The 27,443-nt window shown below is 38.7% G+C and overlaps 1 protein-coding gene across 1 annotated transcript in view; it reads left to right on the top strand.

The window, feature by feature from the left end:
• LOC103589345 (aminopeptidase Q) overlaps positions 1–27,443 on the top strand; it is a 69,855-nt gene that overhangs the window by 37,053 nt on the left and 5,359 nt on the right. Inside the window, exons 7-19 of the mRNA XM_008571298.1 lie at positions 6,662–6,802; positions 7,327–7,392; positions 7,487–7,552; positions 7,941–8,113; positions 9,718–9,794; positions 10,109–10,248; positions 12,404–12,459; positions 14,513–14,666; positions 16,312–16,406; positions 18,270–18,377; positions 19,114–19,281; positions 19,494–19,631; positions 27,070–27,145. Of these exons, the coding sequence (XP_008569520.1) occupies positions 6,662–6,802; positions 7,327–7,392; positions 7,487–7,552; positions 7,941–8,113; positions 9,718–9,794; positions 10,109–10,248; positions 12,404–12,459; positions 14,513–14,666; positions 16,312–16,406; positions 18,270–18,377; positions 19,114–19,281; positions 19,494–19,631; positions 27,070–27,145 (1,458 nt within the window). The remainder of the gene's footprint in view (positions 1–6,661; positions 6,803–7,326; positions 7,393–7,486; positions 7,553–7,940; positions 8,114–9,717; positions 9,795–10,108; positions 10,249–12,403; positions 12,460–14,512; positions 14,667–16,311; positions 16,407–18,269; positions 18,378–19,113; positions 19,282–19,493; positions 19,632–27,069; positions 27,146–27,443) is intronic.

The following is a 27,443-nucleotide window of genomic DNA, read 5'->3' as shown; positions in this document are numbered from 1 at the left end:
CCTCCCTCCCTCCCTCCCTCCCTTCCTTCCTTCCTTCCTTCCTTCCTTCCTTCCTTCCTCCTCTTCCTCCCCTTCCTCCCCTTTCTCCCCTTTCTTCTTTCCCTTTCTTCCTTGTTGGTATGGGGATCTGAATCCATGGCCTTGGGGTTATAATGCTGTGCCCTAACCAACTGAGCTAACTAGCCAGACCTTGGGCTTGCTTTCTTGATTTCTTTTTCTGATAGCTTTTTGCTGGTGTATAAAAATGCTACTGATTTTTGTGTATTGATTTTGTATGCTGCTACTTTACTGAATCTGGTTGTCAGCTCTCAGAGTTTTTTGGTAGAGTTTTTAGATTTTTCTCTATATTATACCTTGTCATCTGCAAACAGGGAAAATTTGACTTTGTCTTTTCCAATCTGGATGCCCTCTATTTCTTTCTCTTGTCTGATTGCTCTGCCTAGTATTTCCATGTGAAATAGAAGTGGTGAGAGTGGGCATCCTTGTCTTGTTCCTGTTTTTAAAAGAAAACCTTTCAGCTTTTCTTCATTCTGGATGATATTGGCAGTGGACTTGTCATATATACCTTTTATTGTGTGGAGATATTTTCCTTCTATATCTAATTTCTTGAGAGTTTATCATGAAGGCACTTTGAATTTTGTCAAATGATTTTTCTGCTTCTGTTGAGGTGATCATATGGTTTTTGTCCTTGATTTTGTTGATGTGGTGTATCACATTTATTGATTTGTGTATGTTGAAACATCCTGGAAAGAATCCTACTTGATCATGGCGTATAATCTTTTTGATGTGCTGTTGTATTGTGTTTGCTAATATTTTGTTGAGAATTTTTGCATCTGAGTTCATGAAGGATATTGGCCTGTAGCTTTCTTTATTTGTTGTATCTTTGTCTGATTTTGGTATCAGAGTGATACTGGTCTCATAGAATGAGTTTGGGGGAATGGCCTGTGTTTCATTTTTTTGGAATAGTTTGAGAAGGTTTTGTACAAATTCTCCTTTAAAGGTTTTGGTTGAATTCAGCAGTGAAACCACCCAGTCCTGGGCTTTTCTTTGTTGAGAAACTTTTGATTACTGCTTCAATCTCATTGCTTGTTATTGGTCTGTTCAAGTTTTCTATTTCTCCTTGGTGTAGTCTTGGTAGTTTGTATGTTTCTGGAAATTTATCTGTTTCTTCCAGGTTTTCAAATTTGTGGGTTTATAGTTGTTCATAATACTCTCTAATGATTCTTTGTTTTTCTGTGGTACTGGTTGTAATCTTTCATTTCTTTCTTTCTTTTTTTTTTTTTAAGATGACCGGTAAGGGGATCTCAACCCTTGGCTTGGTGTTGTCAGCACCACGCTCAGCCAGTGAGCAAACCGGCCATCCCTATATAGGATCCGAACCCGTGGCCTTGGTGTTATCAGCACCGCACTCTACCGAGTGAGCCATGGGCTGGCCCTCTTTCATTTATTTCTGATTTTTATTTTTTGGGTCTTCTCTCTTCTTTTTTAAGTTAGTCTACATAATGGTTTGTTTATTTTGTTTATCTTCTCAAAAAACCAACTTTTTGTTTCATTTATTTATTTTTGCCTCTATTTTATTTATTTCTGCTCTTATTATTTCTTTCTATCTGCTAATTTTGGGATTGGATTGTTCTTGTATTTATAGTTCTTTGATGATTAACATTGGGTTGTTTATTTGAAGCCTTTCTATTTTTTTGATGTAAGCATTTATTGCAATAAACTTCCCTCTTAGTACTGTTTTTGCAGCATCCCATAGATTTTGGTATCATGCGGCTTTATTTTCATTATTTTATTTTTAAATTACTTTATTTTATTTTATTTTATTTTATTTTATTTTATTTATTTATTTATTTTTTATAGAAGATGACCGGTAAGGGGATCTCAACCCTTGGCTTGGTGTTGTCAGCACCACGCTCAGCCAGTGAGCAAACCGGCCATCCCTATATAGGATCCGAACCCGTGGCCTTGGTGTTATCAGCACCGCACTCTACCGAGTGAGCCACGGGCCGGCCCATTTTCATTAGTTTCAAGAAATTTCCTGATTTCCTGTTTAATTTCTTCTCGGACCCATAGGTCATTCAGGAGCATGTTCTTTAATTTCCATGCATTTTTATAGTTTCCAGGGTTTCACTTTTTATTGATTTCCAGTTTTAATGCATTATGGTCTGAAAATAAACTTGAAATGATTTCAATATTTTTTTTTCTTTTTTATAATTTATTTTATTTATTGAATCAAAATTGATTATACATATTTTTGGGTTCAACATTTAGATATGTTGATCAAATCAATATTTCTAGCATATATATTGTTACAAATCATAATTATTCTTTATGCCCCTTGTCCAATCTCTCCCCATCCCCCTCTCCCTTCCCCTCCCCACTCTAATTACCCTAGGTTTCTTCTCCTTCTGAAAGAATAATGGTTACTCTGTTGATTTCTTGCCTACATGATCTGTCCAATGGTGAGAGGTGTGATCAGGTCCCCCAATATTATCATAGAGCAGATGCTTCTTCTGTCACTCTGAAATGGGCTTTGTGGAGAGAGACATCCTCTTCTTTTATTTATATCTGCTGGTGACTCTCCTTGTGTCAATGCACTCTGATAGTTGGGGACCATCTACATGCTGGTTGTGGCATCTAGCCACTTTCACAGCATCCATGGCAATTGTGGTGGCTGTGATGGGCCAGCTACGTGGAGGTGATGTTTTTAGCATGCTCCTTTGCACTGGTGGTATGCCTGGTTGTGGGGTGTGTCTGGTCCCTGGATCCATGCCTTGGGTCCCCAGGCAGGCCCCAGGGCACTGGTGCAGTGTGTCTGGTTGTGGGAAGTGGGTCTGGTCCCCCAGCCAGGGCCACGAAGCACTGGCAGTGTGCTTGATTGTGAGAGGGGGGTCAGGCGCTCAGCTCCAAGCCTCAGGTCTCCAGGTAGGCCCCGAGGTGCTGGCGTGGTGGGCCTGGTTGTGGGAGGGGTGTCCGGTCCCCTTCTCCAAGCCTCGGGTCCCCGGGCAGGCCCTGAGGCTGGTGCAGTGTGCCTGGTTGTGGGAGTGCAGTCAAGTCCTCTTCTGCATGCCCTGGGTCACCAGATGGGCCCTGAGGTGTTGGCATGGTGTACCTGGTTGTGGGAGGGGGTTGCCATCCCCTTCTCCATGCCTTAGGTCCCTGGGTGGGCCCTGAGGCGCCGGCATAGTGTGCTTGGTTGTGGGAGAGGATATGGTCCCTGGCTCCATACTGGGCAGGGCCCCAAGGCACTGGTGGTGTGCCTGGATGTGGGAGAGAGGTCCGGGCACCATCTCAATGCCTTAGGTCTCCGGGTGGGCCCCAAGGTGCTGGTGCGGTGTACCTGGTTGTGGGAGGGGGGTCCAGTCCCCTTCTCCATGCCTTGGGTCATGGGCAGGCCTGGAGGTGCTGGCATGATGTGCCTGGATATGGGAGTGGAGTCTGGTCCTCAGCTCCAAGCCTCTGGTTCCCAGGCAGGCCCCAAGGCACTGGTGGTGTATGTGGGCTGGAACTAGGTTTTTGCTTACTTCTAAAATGGTGAAACTTCCTGTGGGAAACAGTACTTGAGCTGTGTGGTCAAGCTAAATTGCTGCTTTGCTGCTGTTTCCTTAGGGAAGGCTTTTTGTGCAGCTCCGGGTTTAATAGTTGACCTTATAGGTACTTCTGGCTCTCCAGAGACCCTGTGGATCTGGGTTGTGTAGAAACTCTGATCCAGGCCTGAGTTTTTTCATCAAACTGCATGCCATGCAATTCTGCATTCCTGACCAGTCTCCTCTGAGTGGTCCTGTGCTGATTGGGAGGTGGGTCGGCTGTGCTTGCTGTGTCCCAGTGTTCTCCCAGTGGGCCCATCTCCCCCACTGCCCATGCTCCAAACACTTCCCATGGGCCCTGTTCCAGTCCCTTGCATTGACTCACCGGCCTCTGAATGGCTCCCTTTTTTCAGTTGTTCTGGCTCCTTGCTCCAGCATGGGTCCACAGGAACCCTATTAGTGGTTTTGGTGTCTTGGGGGCCACCAAGGCCCTCTTCTCCCCTGCTGCCTCTAAGTAACTCCATTTGAAGGGCACAGCTGTGGCTTCTGCTGGCTCCTGTTCCATGTACTCTGCAGTTCCAGCATTAAAGTGGCTGTGGCCCAAAGCGCTCAGAGCAGTTTTTTCTTTCTCTTATTGTGGTTTCTCCCAGCTCTATGAACTTTGTAGGTCTCTCCACCTCTTCCCCTGAGCTCCAGCAGCCCCCGCTTGGCTGATATTACATTTTTGTAGTTGTAAATTGGCTGATTTGTAGTAGAGAGTGACGCTGGGAACTGTCTATTCCGCCATCTTGATCAGGACTCCTGATTTCAATTTTAAAAAAATTTATTGAGACTTGATTTGTGACCTAACATGTTGTCTATCCTGGAGAATGTTCCACATGCAGAGAATATATTCTGTAGTCGTTGGATGAAATGTTCTGTAGATATCTGCCAAGTCCAATTGGTCTAGAGTGTAGTTTTAATCCTGTGTTTCTCTGTTGACTTGTTGCCTAAATTATCTGTCCAATGTTAACAGAGTGGTGTTGAGGTCTCCAACTATTATTATATCAGGGTCTGTCTCTTTTTTTAGGTTTAATAGTGTTTGCTTTACGTATCTGGGTTCTCTGATGTTGCATGCATATATATTTATGATTGTTATGTCCTCTTGCTGTTTAGATCTCTTTATCATTATATGATGACCTTCTTTGTCTCTTTTTACAGTTTTTGGTTTAAAGTCTATTTTATCCAATATGAAAATAGCTACTTTTGCTCATTTTTCATTTCCATTTGCATGGCATATAGTTTTCCATCCCTTCACTATCAGTCTGTGTCAGTCTTTACAGGTAAGGTGAGTTTCTTGTAGGTAGCATATAGCTGTGTTCCTGGGGGGTGGGATTAGGACCTTAGGTTTTGAGGGGGTAATGGGGCGCTCAGCAGCCCCTCAACCAGTGTGGATGACTCAATAGTGTCACTGGGACTCTGGGCAGAGCCCTATACCCCTACAGGAGGCATTGGGGTACTCTGTGGCTTTGCTGTTGAAGTGTGTAACACTGAGTAGGGTCACTGGATTTTTGTATGAGGACCTGTACTCTCATGAGGGACACTGGGGTAGTCTACAGCCCATTGTTGAAGTGGGACACTCTGGGAGAGGTGTTAGCAGTTTTAGGTGGGTCCCTTCACCTCCAAGAGGGACACTGGAGTTCTCTATAACTGTGCAGCTGAAGTGGCCACTCAGGGTGAGGCTGCTGCAGCTGTAAACAGATGCCTGTGACCCTAAGAGTGTTATTGGGACACTCTGGATCTCCTCAGCTAGGGTGGGCTGCCCCTCATGAGATTGCTGGGGCTATGGGCTGGCTGCTGTACCCCAAGGGAGATGCTGGATCTCTCTGAAGCCACCTTTGCTGGGGTGGGCAGCAGCCTTGGGCAGGCTCGCTGGTGCTGCAGGTGTGTGTCTGTGCCTGAGAGAGGTGTACAAGTCTTCCACTGCCTCTTCATGGCTGCATGAATTGCAAGGGTGCCTCACTGAAGGAGGGGTTTCCAGCAATAGCCAGGAGCCCTGATTAGGAGGTTTTCTGACTCTGTAAAGTGTGTGAACTGGCCCACTCCATCTTGAGTGTGTTACCCTCACTGCACTGGACTGCCTGTTCCCAGGGCATAGGACATCGCATGGACATGGGTGGAGGCATCCTGGTGCAATGATGTGGCCACAGGGGAGTGAAACTGCTGCTGGGGCCAGAGCGAAATGGTCTTGGGTGTTGGGGCCCATTTCAAATCTGCAACTACTACAGTAGCTTGGGGCCTGGGGGTGGGGGGTGGTTTCACATGGGTCCCTCCCCAGGTCAATTCAGTCATGCGTGCTGCCAGGAGTTCCCAATAGTAGGCACATGATTGCAGAGGCCACCCCTGAGAGAGGTGTATGGGTTCCCCTTCCCTTCCTCATGGCTATAAGTATTGTATGGGCATCTCGCCAATGTGGGTGGGGTCACTGTCTGTGGGAAATGGACATGAATAAGCTGCTTTCTGGGTCTGGATGGTGAGCACACCAACCCCCTCCATTCTGAGCATGGCACCCTTGCTGCATTGGAGCATCCATTCATTCCCAGGGCACAGGGCCAAAACCAAATTGAAGTGTTGGGACCCATCCCTGTCACAAGCTTGCCACAGCAGTCTGGGACCCAGGGGTTGGGGACGACTCCGCATGTGTCCCTCCCAGGCCAATGCAGCCGTGCATACCCACAGTAGTTCCTGACACCAAGCATAGAGCTGCAAGGGCAGTGCAGACTCCCCTGTGGGTTGAACCACCGGTCCACTCACCTTCTCACAGTCAGAAACTCCTCCTAAATCATCACCACTCCAGGTTGGGGGATGGGATGGTGGTGACTAAGAATTTTCTTCCATGGCTCTTGGAAACCACATTAACTTTTGAAAATTTTTTTTAATTGAAATAAAAAAGGATACAAAATGGGAAGGAAAATATTCTACAGTTTTGTTATTAAAGGAATCTTGATTTATTTGTCATATTGCGATTCACAGACACTTCAATTATTGTGTTTTTCTATCTTTAATATCAGTTTTTGATAGCATTTTAGGACCACTGAATTTTGTTTTTCTGTGAGACCTCGGAAGTTAAAGTGGCTCAATCTTTTCCTTTATAGAATGAAGTCTTTTTTTCTCACATTTTACATATCCTCAAAGAAGATCACGCCCTGGTGTCTAGAGCTGTGTCCATGAAGATGGAAAATTTCACAGAAACAAGTGAAATAAGAGAACTCTTTGACTTATATACTTATAACAAGGTAAAGGCAATCATATATTTCTTTTTGTTCTGTACTCTTGCAGCAAGTTGAATATAATGGATTCTAAGGATTGTAGATTACTATGGAAGTTAAAACTTTTGATATAGATAACCTTAATTTTATTCAATAGAATAAAATGGGTTTCAGAATTAATTCTCATCTAGCAAATATTAATCAAGCCATATTAAACACATTGTACCACCTACCATTATAAATAGACTTAAACAACTTGCTACTTTTAAGGCAAACCCTCTTATTTGGTGGAAATTTATTCTTGCCCTGTAAATATCTAAATTAAAAAAAATTTTATGTACCCTTGAACTCTTTGTATGAAGAACATTTCTTCATCCTTTACCTATTACTCAGTCTATTTTGTTAGCATATTTTGGGATAATTCAGATATTCAACTCAAAGTGTAAAATGCAATAGGGAGCACAGCCCCGAATATTGCTTATGAAAATGGAATGTGAAAGTATGTAGATATTGAATTTTGTTTAAATAATGGACAGCTTCCTGTATCCTAGGGAGCTTCGATGGCCCGAATGCTTGCTAGTTTCTTGAATGAGCATTTATTTATCAGCGCACTAAAGGTGAGTTTACAAAATAGTTGTTACCTGCATGGCAGTAAAAATAAATTGCATTGGCGTGTTATTTATTTTAACCCTAACTTTTCTGTTTTTACAGTCATATTTGGAGACATTTTCTTACTCAAATGCTGAGCAGGATGATCTATGGAGGCATTTTCAAATGGTAATCTTTCTACTTTTAGACATGTTCTTGCTAAGTTGTTTTGTATGAAACAGTGCAACAAGATCGGAAGGCCATGGGTAAATGGCAGTTCCACAGGAAAACAATTTTGCCTTGTTTGTGAAACTCTCTTAGGTCAGAGGTTGTGTCTTTAGTCTTTACTGTATTCCCAGTGCTCAGAACAGAGCCTGATTCGTAAGCATTTGTTCAGTGAATGACCTAAGGAAACATTCATTTATAGAGATAAGCAGAGTTCTGAAATTGACACAAAATAACACCCACTGGGGATTAGTACATAAGTGAGTGATACCTGGTTTCTTTTAGGAGATTGCTGCTTCAGAACGTTTTACTGATAACCATATCTGCTTTTGTGATCATTTTTTAAAAATAGGCCATAGACGACCAGAGTAAAATTCTTCTGCCAGCAACAGTAAAAGGCATAATGGACAGCTGGACACACCAGAATGGTTTTCCAGTTATCAATTTAAATGTATCTACTGGTGACATGACACAGGAGCCATTTTATCTTGAAAAGGTTAAAAATCAGACTCTTCTAACTCACAAGTAGGTAGCTTTGTTCCTCTTTGCTTACACCTTCCTTGAGGTTGAGCTCTGGTCAATGGAAACCAGCCCACAGGTGAGGAAGCATAGCCCCTGCTGGGCCCACACCTTTCTGCAAAGTGACTCCACAAGAGATGTCACTGCGCACTGGGATGAGGCAGAGCCCCTGAGTCCTGAGCAAGGCCAGAGACCTGCAGTTGGGGGGGATTCAAGGAAGTGCCCCTCCCCTGGGATTTAGGGGCACACCAGGAACCACAGCTTAGGGTGTTGCTTATCCTATTTGCCTTCATATAGAGGTAGAATGACTTGGGGTTCTGGGTGAGAGACGATAAGATAGAGCCACAGGCGGCCACCTGTTCGTTAAGAGAAAAGGGGATCCTGTTGCAATGTGGTCTTCTCTTCCCTAAAAACTGAACTGAATGGTAACTATGACCTTGAGGAATAGTGCTGTGTGTGTGTGGGCATGTATATGTATGTGTGTGCATGTGTGTATTTGTAGCCGTACCTACAACATTAAAAGTATGGCCTGTAGATTCAGTTAGACCTGGGTTCAAATATTGACCTTACCAAATGCAAACCTCAGGTTAAGTCTTATTTAAATTCTCTGAGTTTCAGTTGCTTTATCTATAAAAATAAGTGTGATAGCATGAATCCCAGGGGGTTGTTGTGAAAATGAAACAATGAGTATAAGGTAGCCTACCATTCACCACTTTCTCTTTCCCTTTCATTTGTTAATTTTCAACTGTTTTTGATAGTTTTCATCCTCAGATCTCATTGTAGTAAATATCAGCACAAATGAGTAATTAATTTTCAAATACTGTCACCAAAATGTTTAGGTAGTCCTGCTCTTTCTTTAAAATCTCAGGGGACAGAAACAGGAGGCCCAAAGGTTTCTTCTCACTGGAATATTCTGTGACTTTTGAGAAGAGGTGTGAGTCTTAGCTTTGCAGATATACACAGACCCACAGTTGAAAGTTTGAAAAACCAGGCCTGTGAGAATTTGAGCAACATTGCAAATATTGCCCAAACTCCAAGTAGTATGTCTCTTCAAATGACTCATGTGCTCCGTGTGGCTGGCTGTTTCATTCAGGTCACGTCTGCCAGTGTGGAAGAATGTAGGCATTCAATAAATATAAATGCTCTGCCTGATTCCTGTTGAACACTTTTCAGATGGGGAGAAAGCTTAAGGCTGAAAAGTATTTTTAAATGTTTGTCAAGGTTTTTCTTTTTAAATTACTCATCATCTCTCTGGGCACGGACAGATTTGGATCTGTCTGCAACATTTGAACTACCCTTGAGTGAGGCCAGGTGGCTATAATTGAACATAGACAGGCCTTGAAGGTTTCAGATACAAGACAGACTTAGTAGCTACCTAAGTTATATGAAGAAGTAAACCCATAAGATACAAAAAAAGAAGCAAACAAACAGCTCAAGCAAAACTGTAAAAACAACAGCAAACAATCCTAATAGCAAAGACCTGCATATTCAGCGAGAATGACCAAAGAACTCAAATTCTGTATGCTATTATATCATCAATTTATCATTGGCTCAGAGTGTACATTGTTATGTGTGAAAATTAACTAATTTTAAAATTTTCTTCCAATAAGTGGCACATGGATTGTACCTGTTCTTTGGATAAAAAATGGAACTACACAATCTTTAGTCTGGCTAGATAAAAGCAGCAGTAAGTAACAAATTTTTTAAACATCTTTACATATATACAGATATAAAGGTAGAGAATAAAATGTTGAATTGTTTAGCTGCTACCTCATTTAATACTAAAATATGTCATTCTCATTGACCATAGGGCTTTAAACAAAAGTTTCAAGTCAAAATCCATTATATGAAAAAAATATATATTTATATGGTAAGATCAATGTATATTTTAGAATTCCTTTAATTCTTTGTTTTATTTGGTTTATTGAGTATGCAGTATAAGTATGTATTGAAATCTTTTTTAAATATACCATTTCAAACTATTCCTATATTTCTTTGTAGAAGTATTCCCTGAAATGCAAGTTTCAGATTCTGATAATGACTGGGTGATTTTAAATTTGAATATGACTGGATATTACAGAGTTAATTATGATAAATTGGGTTGGAAGAAATTAAATCAACAGCTTGAAAAGGATCCTAAGGTAAGGTTATTTTTGATACTTTTAATTAAATATCATTAATAATGCACTCTGTAGCCTTTTAGAAGTTGAGCTTTCTGGGGAGAAGAGACTCCACCCTCACCCCCACGCATGATGGACAGAGACTTTTTTCTATTCTTAGAAAGGGGAAATTTTGGTTGAATGTGTTGTTGTTTTGAACATTCATCTCGCTTTTCCAAAATAATTTTTCTTTTCCAGATAGGAATCAGAATACATTTTCCCATTAATCACTGGTTTTGTGATCTTTGGCAAGGTATTTACATGTTCTGGTTCCATTTCTTCACTTTAGAATGGGAATGTTATCATATCTTATTTATCAGGAGGATTAGACATGATGTAGGTAAACAATACTTAAAATTCCTAAGCCTATAATAGATACCCAGTATATGCCAGGAAATATTGATTTTACTGCTAAAAACATATTCCCACTCTCTCAGAGGAGAGAATATAATTCACAAAATATCAATAATAATCCATTATCATTTTGAATGATAAAACAACTATAAATCATTATGCAGTGTATAAACATCAAAATGTTGGCCAGCTCTAATCAATTGTTTTAATTGGCTGAATTAAAGCAAGTCTCTGTAGGTGGAGATGGATGCTGGCTTAGGAGTCTATACAGTTGGCTCTGCTGTGATGTGCTGTGCTGTGAACCCTTGGGACATTCACTTAGACTCCATTCATAGAACTGAAGTGTTGAACTAAAAGGTATCTTAAGTGTCTTTCTGTTGGAAAGTTCTCTGAGACACACAGCAGCCTCCCTGACAGAGAAGGCAGTACCGCATATTGGCCCAGAGCTTGGGTTCGGTCAGGTAGATTTGTGTTCATATTTTCTTCATTGTTTACTGGAAGTGTGATCTTGGGCCCGTCATTTGACCAGTTATGCCTCCATTTCCTTATCTGTATAATGGGTGTAAAAGACCAACCTTAAAGGGTTGTTGTGAAGATTAAATAAAGTAATACGTATATTATATTTAGCCTCTGCCTGATACAATTCAGGCACTCAGAACATGTTCAGTAATTTTAAAAAATTATTACTGGGATTTTGAATAAAGTTTCAAAACCTACTTATAATAATATTTTCTTTTCAAATATTTTTCACAGTGGCTAAATTCTTATCAATTTCTAAGATCACTCTAAGCCATGGAAGTACTAGGTAGTGATTTCTTGAAACCATTGTAGATTTACTTGTAAATTATTTCTAAAACATAATTGGTGAGCTAATAAAATAGAATTTTTATTATTAATGTTAACCTAGAAAATGTTGTGTTATTACTGACAGAAAAGAAATGAGACTGCTAAGGGAAGAATTCAGCTTGGCTAGCTTAGGTGCACAAAAGGATGTTGTGAAGATAAAGTTTCTAGGACCAAAAATGTACAAGTGCTGCGAGGTGTTGAAGGAGGCTTTGGGCATCCTCAGGGGACTGAAACTGAGATCAGAGTCCTGTGGCCTGGAAGTGCCAAGAAAATCAAACAAAAGCTTAAAGAATTAGGTTAGCAATTGGCCCTTGCACTTCCGTGGATATGAGGGGCTCAGTTGGTGGTACTGTGTCACATTAGTAAAATCTTCAGAAGACAGATATCATTTGCAAGAGTACCTGAATATTACTAAAGTAATGACAAATTTATCTAAGGCTTCCTATGCCAAAAATTCCCCTGAAAATAATTTCACATTGTAAGATAATTTAATATATACTTTCTGTTTTGGAAAGGGCTTTTAAATTTGGTTGCCTGTTTTGTTTGTTTGTTTGTTTGTTTGTTTTTGGCAGCTAGCTGGTATGGGAATCTGAATCCTTGACCTTGGTGTTATCAGCACCACACTCTACTGAGTGAGCTAAGCGGCCAGCCCTTGTTTTTAAACATAGTGTGTTTCAGGGAGTATTTTGGCAAAACTCTTTGCCATATTTAAGCCTTATGTTTGATGTACAGAGGGATCATTTATTAAAAACAGATGTATAATGAATAAATTATGAAGACTATTCTTAGAAATTATCATTTCTCTGCAGCTGAGACAATTCATGTGAAAGTGTTTCGTAGGCAATATTGATCTTTAGATTGTTGTTATTACTTCGAAAATATTTTGCTAAAAAATGTTCTCATCTTTTCCTGCACATATCTGGATCTAATTCTGCAGGCTATTCCTGTTATTCACAGACTGCAATTGATTGATGATGCCTTTTTCTTGTCTAAGTGAGTATATTTCTTTTCTCATGGTTTTAGAGTGTACCTGAAGAAGTTTATAAAAATAAAATCCTCATCACTATGAAGTTCGTTCCTTATTACATACAGGCCCTAATTGATTAAGATTAGGATTAAATTCTGTGGTCATAGTGGAATTTTATAACATAAAGTCTTGCTGGAAATAAACAATCAATTGTGATTTTGAAGTGATTTCTGTTACTCAAGGGTGATAGCTGTAGGTAAAATTTTAAAGAAATCTGACCTGTATTTTAATATATTGAAGAATTATTGATTTTATTTCTATTAGATTTACTTTATGTAAGCTATGCTGCTAAGCATTTAACCATATAAACTGTGTTCAGAATTTAAGTTTTCAGGCAATAAAATTAAGGAGGATATATATGTGAAATTATCTAGTGTGTTCTCTTTCTTTGGCCTGTCATATTTCTTGAATAAATGTCTGCTTATTTTGTCTTTAATTTCTTTCCTACTTTTTCCCTCTGTGACCTGCAGTACATTTCCTTGCCTAATACTTTGCTGAAACTCATGTCTAGGACCACCATGACCATTTTGGCTTCCTTTTTGGCTTTCTGAGACTCTGATATGCAAACCTCATTCTCTTCATATATCTGACTTCTTCCTACTGCTGTGAGCATCCTTAAAACCAGTAATGGTTTTGTTATTTTCTTCTATCTTCCCTTTGGATAATTCATTCATTCTTTGATTTCTGTGACCATTTTATTATGTATCTTTACAGTGCCCAGCAGATATAGGTGCTTAATAAATGTTTGCAGAAAGATATGGTGATGACTTCTAAATCTGCATCTCTATTTGTCTTTCCTCCTGTGTATGTTTATCCTCTGGTCATTTAAATTTATTACCTTAAACACTGAATGTTATTTCTGTCTCTAAATTGCTTTTGCTATCAATTTCTCTCTCTGAGAGAGAAGTACCACCTTTCAAAAGTACCACCGTTCTTCCCATCACCCAACCCTGAAACCTCAGAGGTATGCTTGACTCCTCCCCTCTCTCGTCTCCCATGCTCAGCCAGTCACCGTGTCTTATAGATTCATTCTTGATAATGTCTTTTGGATTCTCACCTTGTTTACTTCCTTCACTGCTTCCACATGGAGCCAAGCTTTCATCTTTTGCCTGGCCTCTTACCTTAGCCGTCAGCCTTTAGTCTTTTTGAATTTCAATTCGTCTTCTTCAGCACTATTGCAATAAAATTTTTAGGCATCAGTTTCATCATGTTGCCCCAGTTGTTTAAATACCTAGAGTGCCTTCCTACCAAATCTAGCCTCTTCATCTTTGCATTCAAGGGTTTCCACAGGGTTGAGCCATCTTACTCCTTAGCCCCTCTCTCACTATACACAAAAGAAATCCCCTGCCTCTGTTAGCTCGGTCTGCCCATGACACTAATTCCCACTTTATCTTCTTTGTCCTGGGCTGCCTTCCTCTTTCTCTCCCTCAGTGCTCTTCTCAAGTTTCACCTCCATGAGGCCTTCCCTGACTTTTCCATATTTTTCCTGACTTTTCCATGTGTGTATTTTCCTCCTTTGTTAATTTATTATATTCATTGCCTTTTCTGGGACCTTTCATTAGCAGCTTCTTATGCATAAGTCTCGGCTCCTCACTGAAGCTCCTGAATGGTAGGCAAGTGTAGAGTCATATGCTCTAGTTTGTGTGCTCTAGTTTGTGTGACAGAGCATTTGATAGGAAATGTCTTTTAATTAATACTTGTGGAATGGAAACGATACTCATAAGAATGCATGCTGAATGCACAAATATTCTATTGCCCAATAATCAGTCCAACATTTGGCCTGAATTTTTCTGGCCTTCAAGAATTTGGGCACTCGAATGTACCAAATTGAAATGGAAAATCTTTCAACATTTCTTGGGCTCCTTTTCAATAAGATGAGACCTTTACTCTCTAGCTTCTTGATTTATTCACATACCTTATTAAAGCCAGGCACTGAAGCATGGAACAAATATGGAAAGTGTGCAAATCATTTAGCGAGTGAAGGTTTTTTGAGTGTGTGTGTGTTTTTAAACCAAACAGAAACAATTATATTGAGATTGAAACAGCACTTGATTTAACCAAGTACCTTGCTGAAGAAGATGAAATCATAGTATGGCATGCAGTCTTGGTAAACTTGGTAACCAGGGAACTTGTTTCTGATGTGAACAACTATGATATATACACATTATTAAAGGTAATTTCATTCTTTATGTAGTTTTAAAATAAATCCTCTCTTCCTCTTCCCATATTCTAGCTGGCATCTGTGAGACAGATCTTTCCCAAAGTAATAGTCTGTTAGATCCATATATGTAAATATTCATTTTCTTAGCAATAGCTGGTTACTCTTAGAAGAAGATGTCTTAGTCATAGACCTGATCTAGGAGATGAGTATTAAGAAAAGTGTGGAAGGGAGACTTCATTCTTGGTGAAGTGACAATATGTCCTAAGAAACCATAAGTGGATGGAAATGGCATGCCTTTTCTTATAGTTTCTATTAGCAACTGTTTCCCTAGGAGATTGTTGCCAAAAAGAATGACTTTTAACAACCCTATGTTCATAATTGCAATATTCTGATCTATAGGGCTAGCACTTAAAGCCCAAGAGATATATTACAGAAGTAGTAAAAGTTTTTTTTTTTTTTTTTTAAAGATGACCAGTAAGGGGATCTTAACCCTTGACTTGGTGTTATCAGCACCACACTCTCCCAAGTGAGCCACAGGCCGGCCCCTGGAAGTAGTAAAAGTTTTTTTTTTTTTTTTTCCTTTTTGTTTTTTTTTTACTGACCAGTAAGGGGATCTTAACCCTTGACTTGGTGTTATCAGCACCACACTCTCCCAAGTGAGCCACAGGCCGGCCCCTGGAAGTAGTAAAAGTTTTGAAGCTGCTTTTGGTGTTAGGAAGAGAAAAAGGGAAATTAGAATTTATAAATGAAGAAATGACATGCCATCACAAATAAAAAAATATAAAAGGGCAAAAGTTCAAGAAAGATGGCAAGGTAAAATCAAAGCGAAAATTCGGGAGCACCCTTTGGACAGTTGGGGCCACCTACAAATCAGAAAGTGTGTTAGGTGATGATTTCAAGTGAGTTTCTGGGTCATTCTAAGTGTGAGATCACAAACACCTCAGGCTTCTAGGCTTTCTTTTTTCTAGTATTCAAAGTACCAATGGAAACTTAGTTGAGTGTAGGGATGGTGACCAACAGAAGGCACTTAAATGTTTGTGGGATTGCGTTGGCTCATTGATAACATCTGATGACTGGTTCTGAGTAAAGAAGTAAAAATTAATATTTGTTTTTATAGAATTTGAATGAATAGCATCTAATTCGTTCTTAGGGATGTATTAGTAAATGTCCAACTTTTATAATCTTATATTTACCAGCTGATAGCTCAGTTGGAGAAACTTTGTTTCAGTCTCAGGGCTTTAATTTGTCCAGGGCATAAACCAGTTCTCCTTTTTTGGAGGTATTTATACTTAGCATGGAAATTTTAAGGTAGAAATGTTGTTTTATATTTTTACCTTTTTTCTCTATTTTGAAGACAATTGGAAATGTTTGGGGCTATATTAAATAATGTGCTGGGCAGTGTGCTTACATACATTTTATTATTTAATCTTCACAATAACACTATAAGATTGGGATTATTGTAAACCACATTTTATGTATGAGGAAACTGAACCTAGGGTTGTTAAGTATAAACCAATTACACATTTAGTAACAAATAAAGTTACTTTATGAGGAAATATCTGTCACTTTGTTAATGTCTTTTCAGAGAAATAGAAATACAGTGAAAATTCAGTGTTGTGAGTCAGAACTAACAGTATATTTTCTTTGTTGTTTATAGAAATATCTCTTAAAGAGACTTAAATCAATATGGGATATTTATTCAACTATAATTCGTGAAAATGTGGCGGCATTGCAAGATAACTATTTAGCTCTGTAAGTATTTCTTTTAAGCAGTGATAACTAGAGTAAAATGATTCCTATTAATAGACAGGATTTCAGATTCACAAAATAAAAATCTTAGTATCTATTATCCACTGTGATATTTTGTATGCTATTTGAGAACAATAGCTCTAGGGTTAGTAAGCTACATGTATACATAGGAAATAATAGTTTGGGATCTTGATTTACCTGTAAAGCACATGCATATACACACAGAAGTTTACAGTTCTATTTTCTCAAAGCTTTAGGCTACTGGTGGAAGTTGAAAGTGTGCTGTACTATTGGTGAAGGGTTGTACTAAGGAAAGCTAACCTATGCTAGTAAGATGAAGGGCATGAAAAGATCACAGGGGGGAGGACCTACCATTATGCAGATAAGATGAGGTAGGTTGACAGTAACATATATCGGTCATTTGTGTATGAGCGTTAGTAAGTATTGCAAATGATTTTTACATCACTGGTTTGGTGAAGGAAGTGAGCACGTTGTCATGAAGGTCTGAAAAGGAAGGGAAAGGCAAGATGGGGCTGTGGTGCCTCTAGCCTCCTGGTGACCCGAGCTTTATATGTGCACGCCAGGCTTCTAGATTTAGGGAGGGAATTTGTAGCCAACAACAATACAGGGATTATATCTACAACTTCTAGTTAACATCAAGCTCAAATCAACTAGATCAAGCAAGAAATAGAAAATATACAAAATGTGATTATTTTCTCTCAATAGTACCCTTCTGAGAGGGTAGCAATTTGAGTGCTAGGATATGTGACTGGAAAGACAGAGAGCTGAATGGACAAGGAGGTGGAAGACAATAAGAACTAGCTGGGATGGAGAGTGGGCAGGCAAGTCATGTGAATGAATGGGAAGGCAAGAATGTGCTCAGTCAGGCAGCACATGCATTAACCAGACATATCCTTGGTTCTCCTAAATTGGACTGAAGTTGCCTACTTTTTGTAGCATCCCAGGGCCAGCTCTCTTTGGAATAACCCTGGGGAGTTAGACTGCACTTCCAAAGGGCTCCATGTTGCTGCAGCTAGCTTGGGGTTGGGATGGATGGGGAGAGGCGTGAGATGTCAATGAATGCCCAGACCTGTCTCAGGGGACCTCTGCCCTTGGACATTCCACTTCTGCTTATCAGAAGGTCAGGCCAGGCTGGGTTGAAACCAGAGGGTGGAGCAACAGAGATTTGGCTCCTGCATTTTCTGGAAATTTATGGTCAGTTTGGGTTTCTTTACTCCTGACCTCAAACTTGGAGAGGGTAGGGAGACACACCAAAAGGCATTGCTTATCTGGATTTATTATTTTTCTTTGTTGCATTCTTTTGAACTTATTTTGTTTCGAATCATAAGGTATACCCCTTCTCAACTATAAAAACAAACCAAACACCTTGATTCTTTTTCTGGACATGTATATAACAGCTAGGAGGAGGAGGGGAGGAAACAGATGCTTAAGTGAGGGAAAACTGTAGAAGGGGGAAATAAACTAGATCAGACACTCTGAAGTCATTTTTTTTAATCCATAAGGCAATTATTTTAAAAGGGAGGGCAAATAAATTGAGAACAGATGTGGAGTGTGTGTACACCCATGTGTGTTTGAGGGAGATGAAGGATGGCCATAATTTATTTCTTACTTTCAAAAAATAATAGTTTTAGGAGCTTTTTGGTGCCTGAGAGGCTCTCAGCATATATTTCCCTGAATCTTAAATACATTTGTCATCCACAAAAGCCATTTTTTAAAAAACAAACCTGGTATTATTGGAAGGATGTTTTAAAATACCATCCTTTTATGAAACACACGTTCTTGGAGGCAGAGAAAATGAAGGCAGTAATGTAAAATAAACTGTTTTTCTTTGACTGTTTCTTCAAGAATATCACTGGAAAAACTTTTTGAAACTGCATGTTGGCTGGGCCTTGAAGACTGTCTTAAGCTGTCACGAGAACTCTTCAGAATGTGGATGAAACACCCAGAGAATGAGTAAGAGTAATATTGTAATTCCCCTTGTTTTTGTCCATTTTAGTACCAAAGTTTCTCTACCTTTTTGATGCTCTAACTGTGGGAGTGATCATTTTGCTTTCACTTGGTTAATCTCTCTCTCCTGCTATTCTTTTCAAATATCTTTTCTTTAAAGAAAACAATTGTCTAATGTAGGTCTGTGCATAACATTAGAAGGTAAGTATTTATACAATGGATTGTCACCCAGGACCTCTCATTGCCAATACATTCTCCCAATAAGCACTTAACTTTGAACTCTCTATGCACGTTTGGAGTCTTCATAGGTTGTTGTTTACGAGTGTGTATTTTTGCTGCATCTATGAGCACATCAGAGCATCTCTCTGTCTCTCTCTGAGCTTGCAGTCTCACTGAGAGCTGAGACTATGACTCTGTCATTTTGGTTTTATTACCTCTAATATTCCACCTCAGACGGACTCCTAGGAAACATGATAATGAGATACAAGAACAAACTACATGATCAACGTACACTGCACTATTCTAACTTCTCTCCTAAAACGCCTTAGTTTCTAAGCTAATTTGCTGATCTCTTCTCAGGGTGTTAATGCTAATGACAGTTCCCACAATTGCCTCTCCAGAACCTTTTATATTTGAGATCTCAAATATTTTTTCTAGATTTATATGTCTAAATATATGACAACCTGGATAAACATATAACTTAACTGCTATGAAAAATATCATTGCATGTTATACTTTACAGAATACCTTATCCAATTAAAAGTGTAATTTTATGTTATGGCATTGCCTTGGGAAGTGATAAAGAATGGGACTTTTTGTTAAATATCTACACTAATAAAACAGAGGAAGAAGAAAGGATTCAACTTGCTCATGCAATGAGTTGCAGTAAAGATCCATGGATACTTAACAGGTGAATATGGTCAACTTACCTTGAAAGTTCCTGGTGGAGAAATGCAATTAATAAACTAAAGTGAGAAAAATAGAAATGTGCTAATATAAGAAATAAACAGCATATTTTTGTATTACTGACTTAGAACATGGGATTTTAATTCTGTTTCTTTAAATTAACTCCATATATTGGAATTTTTTCCTTATTTACTTTTTGCAAATGCACTTTTGCAGATATATGGAGTATGCCATCACTAAATCTCCATACACTTTTGATGAAACAAATGTAGTTGAAACTGTGGCAGCATCTGAAGTTGGCCGGTACATTGCAAAGGACTTTTTAGTCAGCAATTGGCAAGCTGTGAGTAAAAGGTAAGAAGGAAACTGAGACCTCTTTTGTTTAGGTCACTGGTTTGGTGCTAGAAGCTCAGCTTTAGTCTGGCTGAGTCTTACTCGTAAAAGTCCTTAGCACTGACTGAAAAAAAGATGTCTGCATTTAGTCTTACCACAAACTGGCTGTGGAACAGAAAGTCACTTACCCTCAGTTTTGGCTTTCTGTACAAAAATGGATTTCCATTGGAAACTTATCTAACTCGTTATGTCCATTGTGTCCACTAAAAAGCTTATCTTAAGAGACACAGATTAGAGCAAGTTGTATTTTTTGGTATGAGTGTATGTCATTCATTTATTTATTTTGTGAAGTACATCACAATATCTTTAAGAGACAACAGTGCTCATTACTACATTGGCCTGGATGTTGCTAATGTCTTTTATTTATCAGATTCCTTTTATATATCCAGATTCTATATTTTTGAACTTTTTATATTTCTTGCCTTTTAAGATTAAATCTCCTTGCTTCCTAGTTCTCCTTTTGGGTTAAATATACATTGACATGCAAAAATCAGACATCATGCCCTTGATGGCTGGTCTTTCTAGAACATTACCTAACCATACATCTTAAAAGCCCAGTATTAATATGTCCTATACAATCATACATAATCCTACTCACATACTGTACATTTAGCAGATACTAAGTACTGACAGGTTAGTTCCAAACACCTGAAACACTTGAAAACACCTGAACAGTCGGAAGATAAGTTTCGTGAATAAGTTTATCCCTTTGGAACAAAAAGTATATGTAGAATATAAATGTTTAAAAATATAGATATGGTTTTCTTATACAGAAAATAGTGGATTATTTTTCTTTTGTAAACATTAATTGAATATCTTTACAACACCAAAACATGTGTTTTTAAATCAGAAATTTCATGTGTGGGGCCGGCCCGTGGCTCAATCGGGAGAGTGCGGTGCTGATAACACCAAGGCCCCGGGTTCGGATCCCATATAGGGATGGCCGGTTAGCTCACTTGGGAGAGTGTGGTGCTGACAACACCAAGTCAAGGGTTAAGATCCCCTTACCAGTCATCTTTTAAAAAAAAAAAAAAAGAAATTTAACGTGTGGATGAAAGCTCCTTTATACTGTACCATTTGTCGGGCTCATCAGTGGAACACACATCACATACACCCACACAATGAGAATATTGCCCTTATCTCCTGTTTTAAATTATCTATTATTCTTGGTTCATATATAGAGGGCCTATAAATTTTTTACATTTTATGGAATCCCTAAGACCTTGGGGATAAATTATGTCTTCCATTTTGTTTAAGTCATTAAAGATAATCCCCTCTTTTCTAAGCCCTACCTCCCACTGGGAATTTGGAAGTTGAGTTTTAAATCAGAATTATTTTCACAGGTCCCCTTATTTCATGAAGTTTCGGAGACTCACACCTCACAGGATTGTCCATCAGTTTCTCTTCTTTCTCCCTGGAGCTTGCAACAAAAGCTCTGTCCCCATGCCCACTCTAGGCCTACCATATCTGGCTTTGCCTGTTCTGTGACGCTGTCAGCCCACCCGAGGTCACTGATTGTTTTCTTCAGAGCCTCCTGCTGACCTTTCTAGTAGCAATTTTTTAATTATAATGTTGAGAGAACAATGCCTTTAAGAAATATGCCATGATTTGCCTGAGGATCCAACTGGTTATCACCACAGGCTGACACATTCTCCACTCCTTCCGAAGCACTGCTGGGCCCTGAGCAAGACACAGATTTACAGTTACTTCCCAGACCTAATATTTAGTAGTGCCTGGCACTTGGTATGTGTTGTGAGGTGCTTGCACCGAGGAATCCAAGACCAACGTTGGTTTTATAGCTCTTTTAATAGTTGACAGCTCTTTTTGGTGTGACAGCTCTTTTTGATGTTACAGTGCTTCATTGCTTGCAAGCAAGGAGAGCACAAGCATTAGGCTCGTGTCTCCCCAAATGAGGGAAAAGGCCCGCCTTATATACCCAAAAACTTCCCACCCAAGTTCTCATTTAGGTCCTCTTACGCAAATGAGGGATGCAAGTCTGTTAGTACAGATTGATTGGATATGAGACATAGCTCATTGGTCAGTTCTGGAGCCTAATTTGCATGGGTTCAGGAAGCAAGCTAGGTTACAGAAGCTAAAGTTCATGATTAAGACAATCAAGCATAAAATTTCTTAAACAGTTTCTCCAGCAGAAGGGGGCAGATTTAACAGTCAGAAAATGTTTAGGGTTCCCCACTACAGTATGCATTTCTAAGTATTAGAATTGTACATATTGGTGTTGTGGTTCAAAGTGAAGTGATGCCTGTCAGCCCCAGACTGTGTCCACACTCAGACAGGTGGGCCTGAGCACAAATCAGAAACTTCCAAATTTAATAGCAGTTTGGAATCATCTGGAGTGGTTAGTAAACATAAAGATTTCCAAGCCCATCTATCCCTTTAAAATCAGAATCTTTTAGAATAGGGCAGGAAATCTATACATTTCACTAGCTCCTCAGGTGATTTTGATACAGTTTAACATGGAATCAGTTGACAGTGTATTTATATAAGGCTGCATTGCCCAATATGATAGCCACTAACTAACATGTGAATATTTAAATTTACATTAATTAAAATGAAGTAAATTTTAAAATTCAGTTCCTCAGTTGCACTATCCCTGTTTTAAGTGCTCAGCGTGGCCAGTGGTTACCATATTGGACAGCACAGATACAAAACATTCCCATCACTGGACAGCACTGATCTAAGGGGTAAACCAGCTCCTCAAGTCACTTTTTTCTCTCTTCTTATATCACACACAGTGCATATGCAAATTAAAACCCCAAAATGGCTCTAAGCAACCCATGGAATCCCAAAGTAAATATATGGTGTCACCTGAGACACATATTTAGCATTATTGCTGGACAGCTGCATTCCTTATATTGACACCTCTTCAGCTACTAAAAGTCACTAGACTCAAAAATAAATGACAAGGGCATGTTTCTAATTAAATAGATATCTCACTTAAAAATTAGGGGATGATTGGTTCATTCATTGTGATAAATGTATCATTGTAATGTGAACCATAGGAGAAACTGGATATGGGAATTTTTTCTAATATTCCTGCAACTTTTCTGTAAAATCTAAAATATTCTACAATGAAAAGTTCATTTTTTAAAAATTAGAGGATGCACTGCATCTGAGCCCTGTAACATGGGTGTTACAATGGCAGCAATCAATCTAGATTTAAATGACTTTAAGTGTATTTTAATTTTTATTCCTCAGAAGAATTTTTTTCCTGTATTTAGAGAACAGGAAAATGTTGACAACATTCTACCAAGGATTAAATTCCACTTTCTGAAAAGTCCATTGTCTAATAATTTATTTAAATGATCTATGTAGCTGTATTAAATAAGAGTTTACAAAGAATTCCTTTTTCTTTTTCACTCTAAATGGGACTTATCATTATTCCCAAGAAATTCCTAGAACTATAAATGCATAAAATTTTAATCATGGCTTGAATATTTTTTATCTTTTGGTCACCAAATTTCATACTCATAAAAATAGATATCTATTCTATTTATGGTACATTTATTTTAGTTCTCTCTTCTTGCACAAAACATCTTTCAGACGCAAATAAATTTGCTTTTGACATCTAATACATTAGTTTTTGGTGTTTGGTGCTGGCCAGGTAGCTCAGTTGGTTAGCTGGTTAGAGCACAGCCTTATAACACCAAGGTCATGGGTTTGGATCTCCTCAGCAGCCAGCCACCAAAAAAAAAAAAGGTGAAAAAAAAGTTAGTGTTTAATTTATATTCAGCAGTCTTGTTCAATTTTGCTAATGGTTTTGTTTGAATAGACAGTAATATTATTTATGGATTGTTAGAAGGAAATAAATGTTCACTTTTATAATTAAAATAGATACACTCAAAATGGCACGAGAATATTTACATAGTTCTTTGAACATCAGAATATTTAATTATCACTTATTAAACAGTTATATTTGACACGAGTGTTTGTTTTTTGATCGTTTATTTTTGGTGGTTACCCGTTATGGGGATCTGAACCCTTGACCTTGGTGTTACAACTCTACGCTCTAACCAAGTGAGCTACCAGCCAGCCTGGACATGAGTATTTATATGTCACCAGTCTTCCTGTAGTGATAGATAGTATGAAAATATAAGTAAAAAATGCTTATGCCAAATTAAGTTCTATATTAACTATGTAAAATTTATACTGAATTTGCTAAAATGGGACTGATCACTAAAAAGTCAGCACTTAAATTAGGTTTCTCAAGTGTGTCCTACTGAATGTCACTCATGGAAGATACAGATAAGCCTTCTGTGAACTAGGGAGACAACAGCCCCATCAGTTTTGAAACTGTTTTAACCCTCACTTTTGCAAACTCATGGTGTATTTTAGCATCATGAAGTCTCCAGGAAGCCCTGTAGAAAGAAACCTAGAGTTTTCCACACACGTTGACTACTTACTATCTTGTAGGTACAGTCCTCAACTCCAGCTGGCGATATGCTAATGTGCACAAAGTACCATTTTGCCATAGACCAGCTGTTCCAGGAGAAAGACAGGTGAGAGGAACAAAATTTTCCAATCCTCTCATCTGGAGCTGGAATTAAAATAACATCTATTTATTGTTTGCCTATTAGTTAACATTTAGGCTTTGGTTTCTTCTATAAAATAACAGATGTGCTATTTGATAAATTCTAATTTTCTTTCTAGTAATAAAGTTTTAGTTTTTCTGTGTCAAGGTACAGTTGAAGCTGTTGTTGGAGGTGTATAGTGATTAGGACATGGTGTCTGATAAATGCTATAGAGAAGGGATGGCAAGGGCTTTGGGAATTTAGAGGGAAGAAAGGGATTTAAGCATGATTTGAACAGGTAGAGTTGGTAAACGCCTCCTTCTGAGTGGAGGACAGGACTCCAGAAAATGCCTGGACGCAAGACTGGGAGACTGTCGTGAATTCTGATTCCGAAGAGGGATCCTCCACTCGCCATAAAGACAATTTTCAGGTTACAGAAAAGTCGATATGTGCATGCATCTATGGATAAACCCCATGACAGGATGAGAATAGGAATGAAGCAATAGTATTTTTTGTGCCTTTTTATTGTATGTGGTAGGAAACAGTATTTGTACCCTTATCATTCTTGTTAATTGGGCTTCACAGTCTACAGGAAAACCCTGGTTTTATTTGAATATAGAGCACAAGGCATGATCAGTCTCAAACTCAACTTGTCCAAGGTTATTCTTCCTCTCTTCTTCACTAAACACTTGATTTCTTCTCCAAATATTGTTATACTGCCTGAAGTCCTAAGCTTGAACACTTGGACTCATTTTCATTTCCACTCTGTTGTATTTCATGGTTAGGCAACACAGAGTTGAAAAGGTTAAATAGGCACACAAACAAACTGAGATGTCGTCAAGGTGGGACCCCCAGGCCCCTGCTCCCATGCCTGGCCCTGGATCAGGCTGGATGTCTTGGTGCCCCCGTGCTTGCCACAGGGAATCAGACCTGGCAGTGGAGAGGAGGAGAAGGGAGGGGAAATGTGACCAAGGGGAGAGCAGAAAGGCAAGCCAACTAGAGTACCCAAATCACGGTGCCCACACTAGTACTGAATGTTATAAATTTTTAAAAAGGATCACTATATCAGCACCCATTGGCTCTTGTCTTTATATTAATGGGAATGTGTGTGAATACTGGTGGGGATAAACTATTTATAATGCACATATTTTTGTTCAGTAATATTGCAAAGAGTATTTTGTTTAGTAATATTTCAAAATATCTCTCAGCAAGAGGGATAAACCATTTCTGTCTCAAAAATAACACACCCCCCCCCTTGAAATTGACAAGAACAGGAAGGAATGAAGTGTGCCAGGTACTCTCATAGGTGCTTCCACATACATTATCCCATTGAATCCCCAGAACAATGCTTCTAAGTACATGTTATTCCCCATTTTTGCAATTTATAAGTTGTCCAAAGGTCAAACCCAGCCCTGCCTCTTGGGGTAAACTTTCCCTAGTAGCTGCTAGAAAATCAAACATTAGAACCCTAGGTAGCTTTCCTCTGTTTTCTCCTTTTCTTTTTAAGGTTAGAACTTGGTCTCTTTGAAACTGAAATTTCCTGAGTTATTCATCTCACAGGCTTTTTCTACCTGGTCAATTAAAATGGAGAGCTAAGAAATATTTCCTCTTCCTGCAAAGAAACAGCTTTGCTTGTCTGAATTATATGCAGACTATCTCTTGTCTTCCTCTTTGCTCAAGCACACATGACTTAAGTTACAGCTGGGAGATTAAAAAAAAAAAAGAACTATTTTTTTGGTTTAACTTCTCAATATACATTGTAGTTGATTTTCATGTCCCTTTACCTATTCCTTTTTCCCCCTCCCTCTCTCCCCGCCCCCTCCCCTACTTCATATCTGTTCACTTGTCTTAACAAGTTCAACGAATTGTGATTGTTGTGTCTTCTCCTTCTCCCCACCCTTATTTGTTTGTATACTTATTTATTTTTAGCTCCCACAAATAAGTGAGAACATGTGGTATTTCAAAAGCACTATTTTCTATCACCGTTATTTGTATATTATGCCAAAGTTAGCTCTTATAATTTTTAATTTCAAGTATACAGTTTTGAAATAAATCAATTGTGTATATTAACTATCAAGGCAGTTCAACCACTTCTTGTTCAGTTTATTATAATAACCTGCTTCAATTTTTCTTTCTTTCTTAATGCATCCAAAAGTCCTTTACTTTTTTAACTACAGCAGTGCTTTGGGCAGGTATGTATCAGCTGTTTTTCCATAACAACACTTCATGGCCTTATTTAGATGGATCTCATTGAATATTCAAGGACACCATGCAAAAGGGGAAGTTTTGATTACCATGTCTGTTGGAGGGAGCTCAAGTGGAGCCATGGTACTTAGCCTTCAGTGATCACCAACATTTTGAACATTTTGAAAATATCAGCAGATATCCTCTCTCTAAAAAGCATGCACAAATACAAAATTTTAAATACACGTTTAGGGAGTTTTAGTCAGCAGTTCAGAAACTGATCCTGTATTAATTATTGTTTTTTAAGAGGCATAATTATCATATTTATGTATTCCCTTATAAATGTTCTTACTTTGAGAAATGAGACATGTACTCTGACTACCTCATTTAAAAAGATAAGCATGGTTGTTGTTTTCAAGAAGAGCTTTTTATATTTAAATAAAACTTAAAACTATGTGTTACACATATCAATATTTAACTATAATTTTTTCTTCAGTGTTAATAAAATGTAATATATAATAGATTTTCTATTAAAAGATGAAGCTAAACCAGTTCGTGCATGTTTTTGCTTAGAATTGAGAGATAATTAGTAGGGGCTGTTTACTAAGCATTTATCTGCTGCATAAAATACAGATTTATCTCACAAAACACTTTCCACCCCTGACGGGCATCTTATTGCTTTGTAGGTATGGAACACAATCATTGGTTACTCTAGTGTATATAATAGGGAGAACCATAAATACAGATTTACAGATCATGGAGGTAAGTAATTTAAGTATTGTAAAATATCATGATAATTTGGAAAACACTTTTTATGCTTCCACTGGTTCTATAATCTCTCTGAAGTGTTTTTTAACTATATCCTGCCCCTGAAATAGAGACCATCTGTTCGTGGAGGGTGGGGCTTCAGCCTTTCTCACCTGAATTACTGCAGTAGACATTGGGCTGCCTGTCCCAGGCTAGTCTTCCTTCCACCCCATCCTTCACATTGCTGCCAATCATTGCCCTGCTGCCAAAGCTTCAATAGCTCTCGGTAGTTTTTTTTTTTTTTTTTTTTTTT

This window comes from Galeopterus variegatus, unplaced genomic scaffold (assembly GCF_000696425.1).
Source record: "Galeopterus variegatus unplaced genomic scaffold, G_variegatus-3.0.2 Scaffold676, whole genome shotgun sequence".
NCBI classification, from domain to species: Eukaryota; Metazoa; Chordata; class Mammalia; order Dermoptera; family Cynocephalidae; genus Galeopterus; species Galeopterus variegatus.
This window is presented reverse-complemented; position numbering and strand designations above follow the sequence as displayed.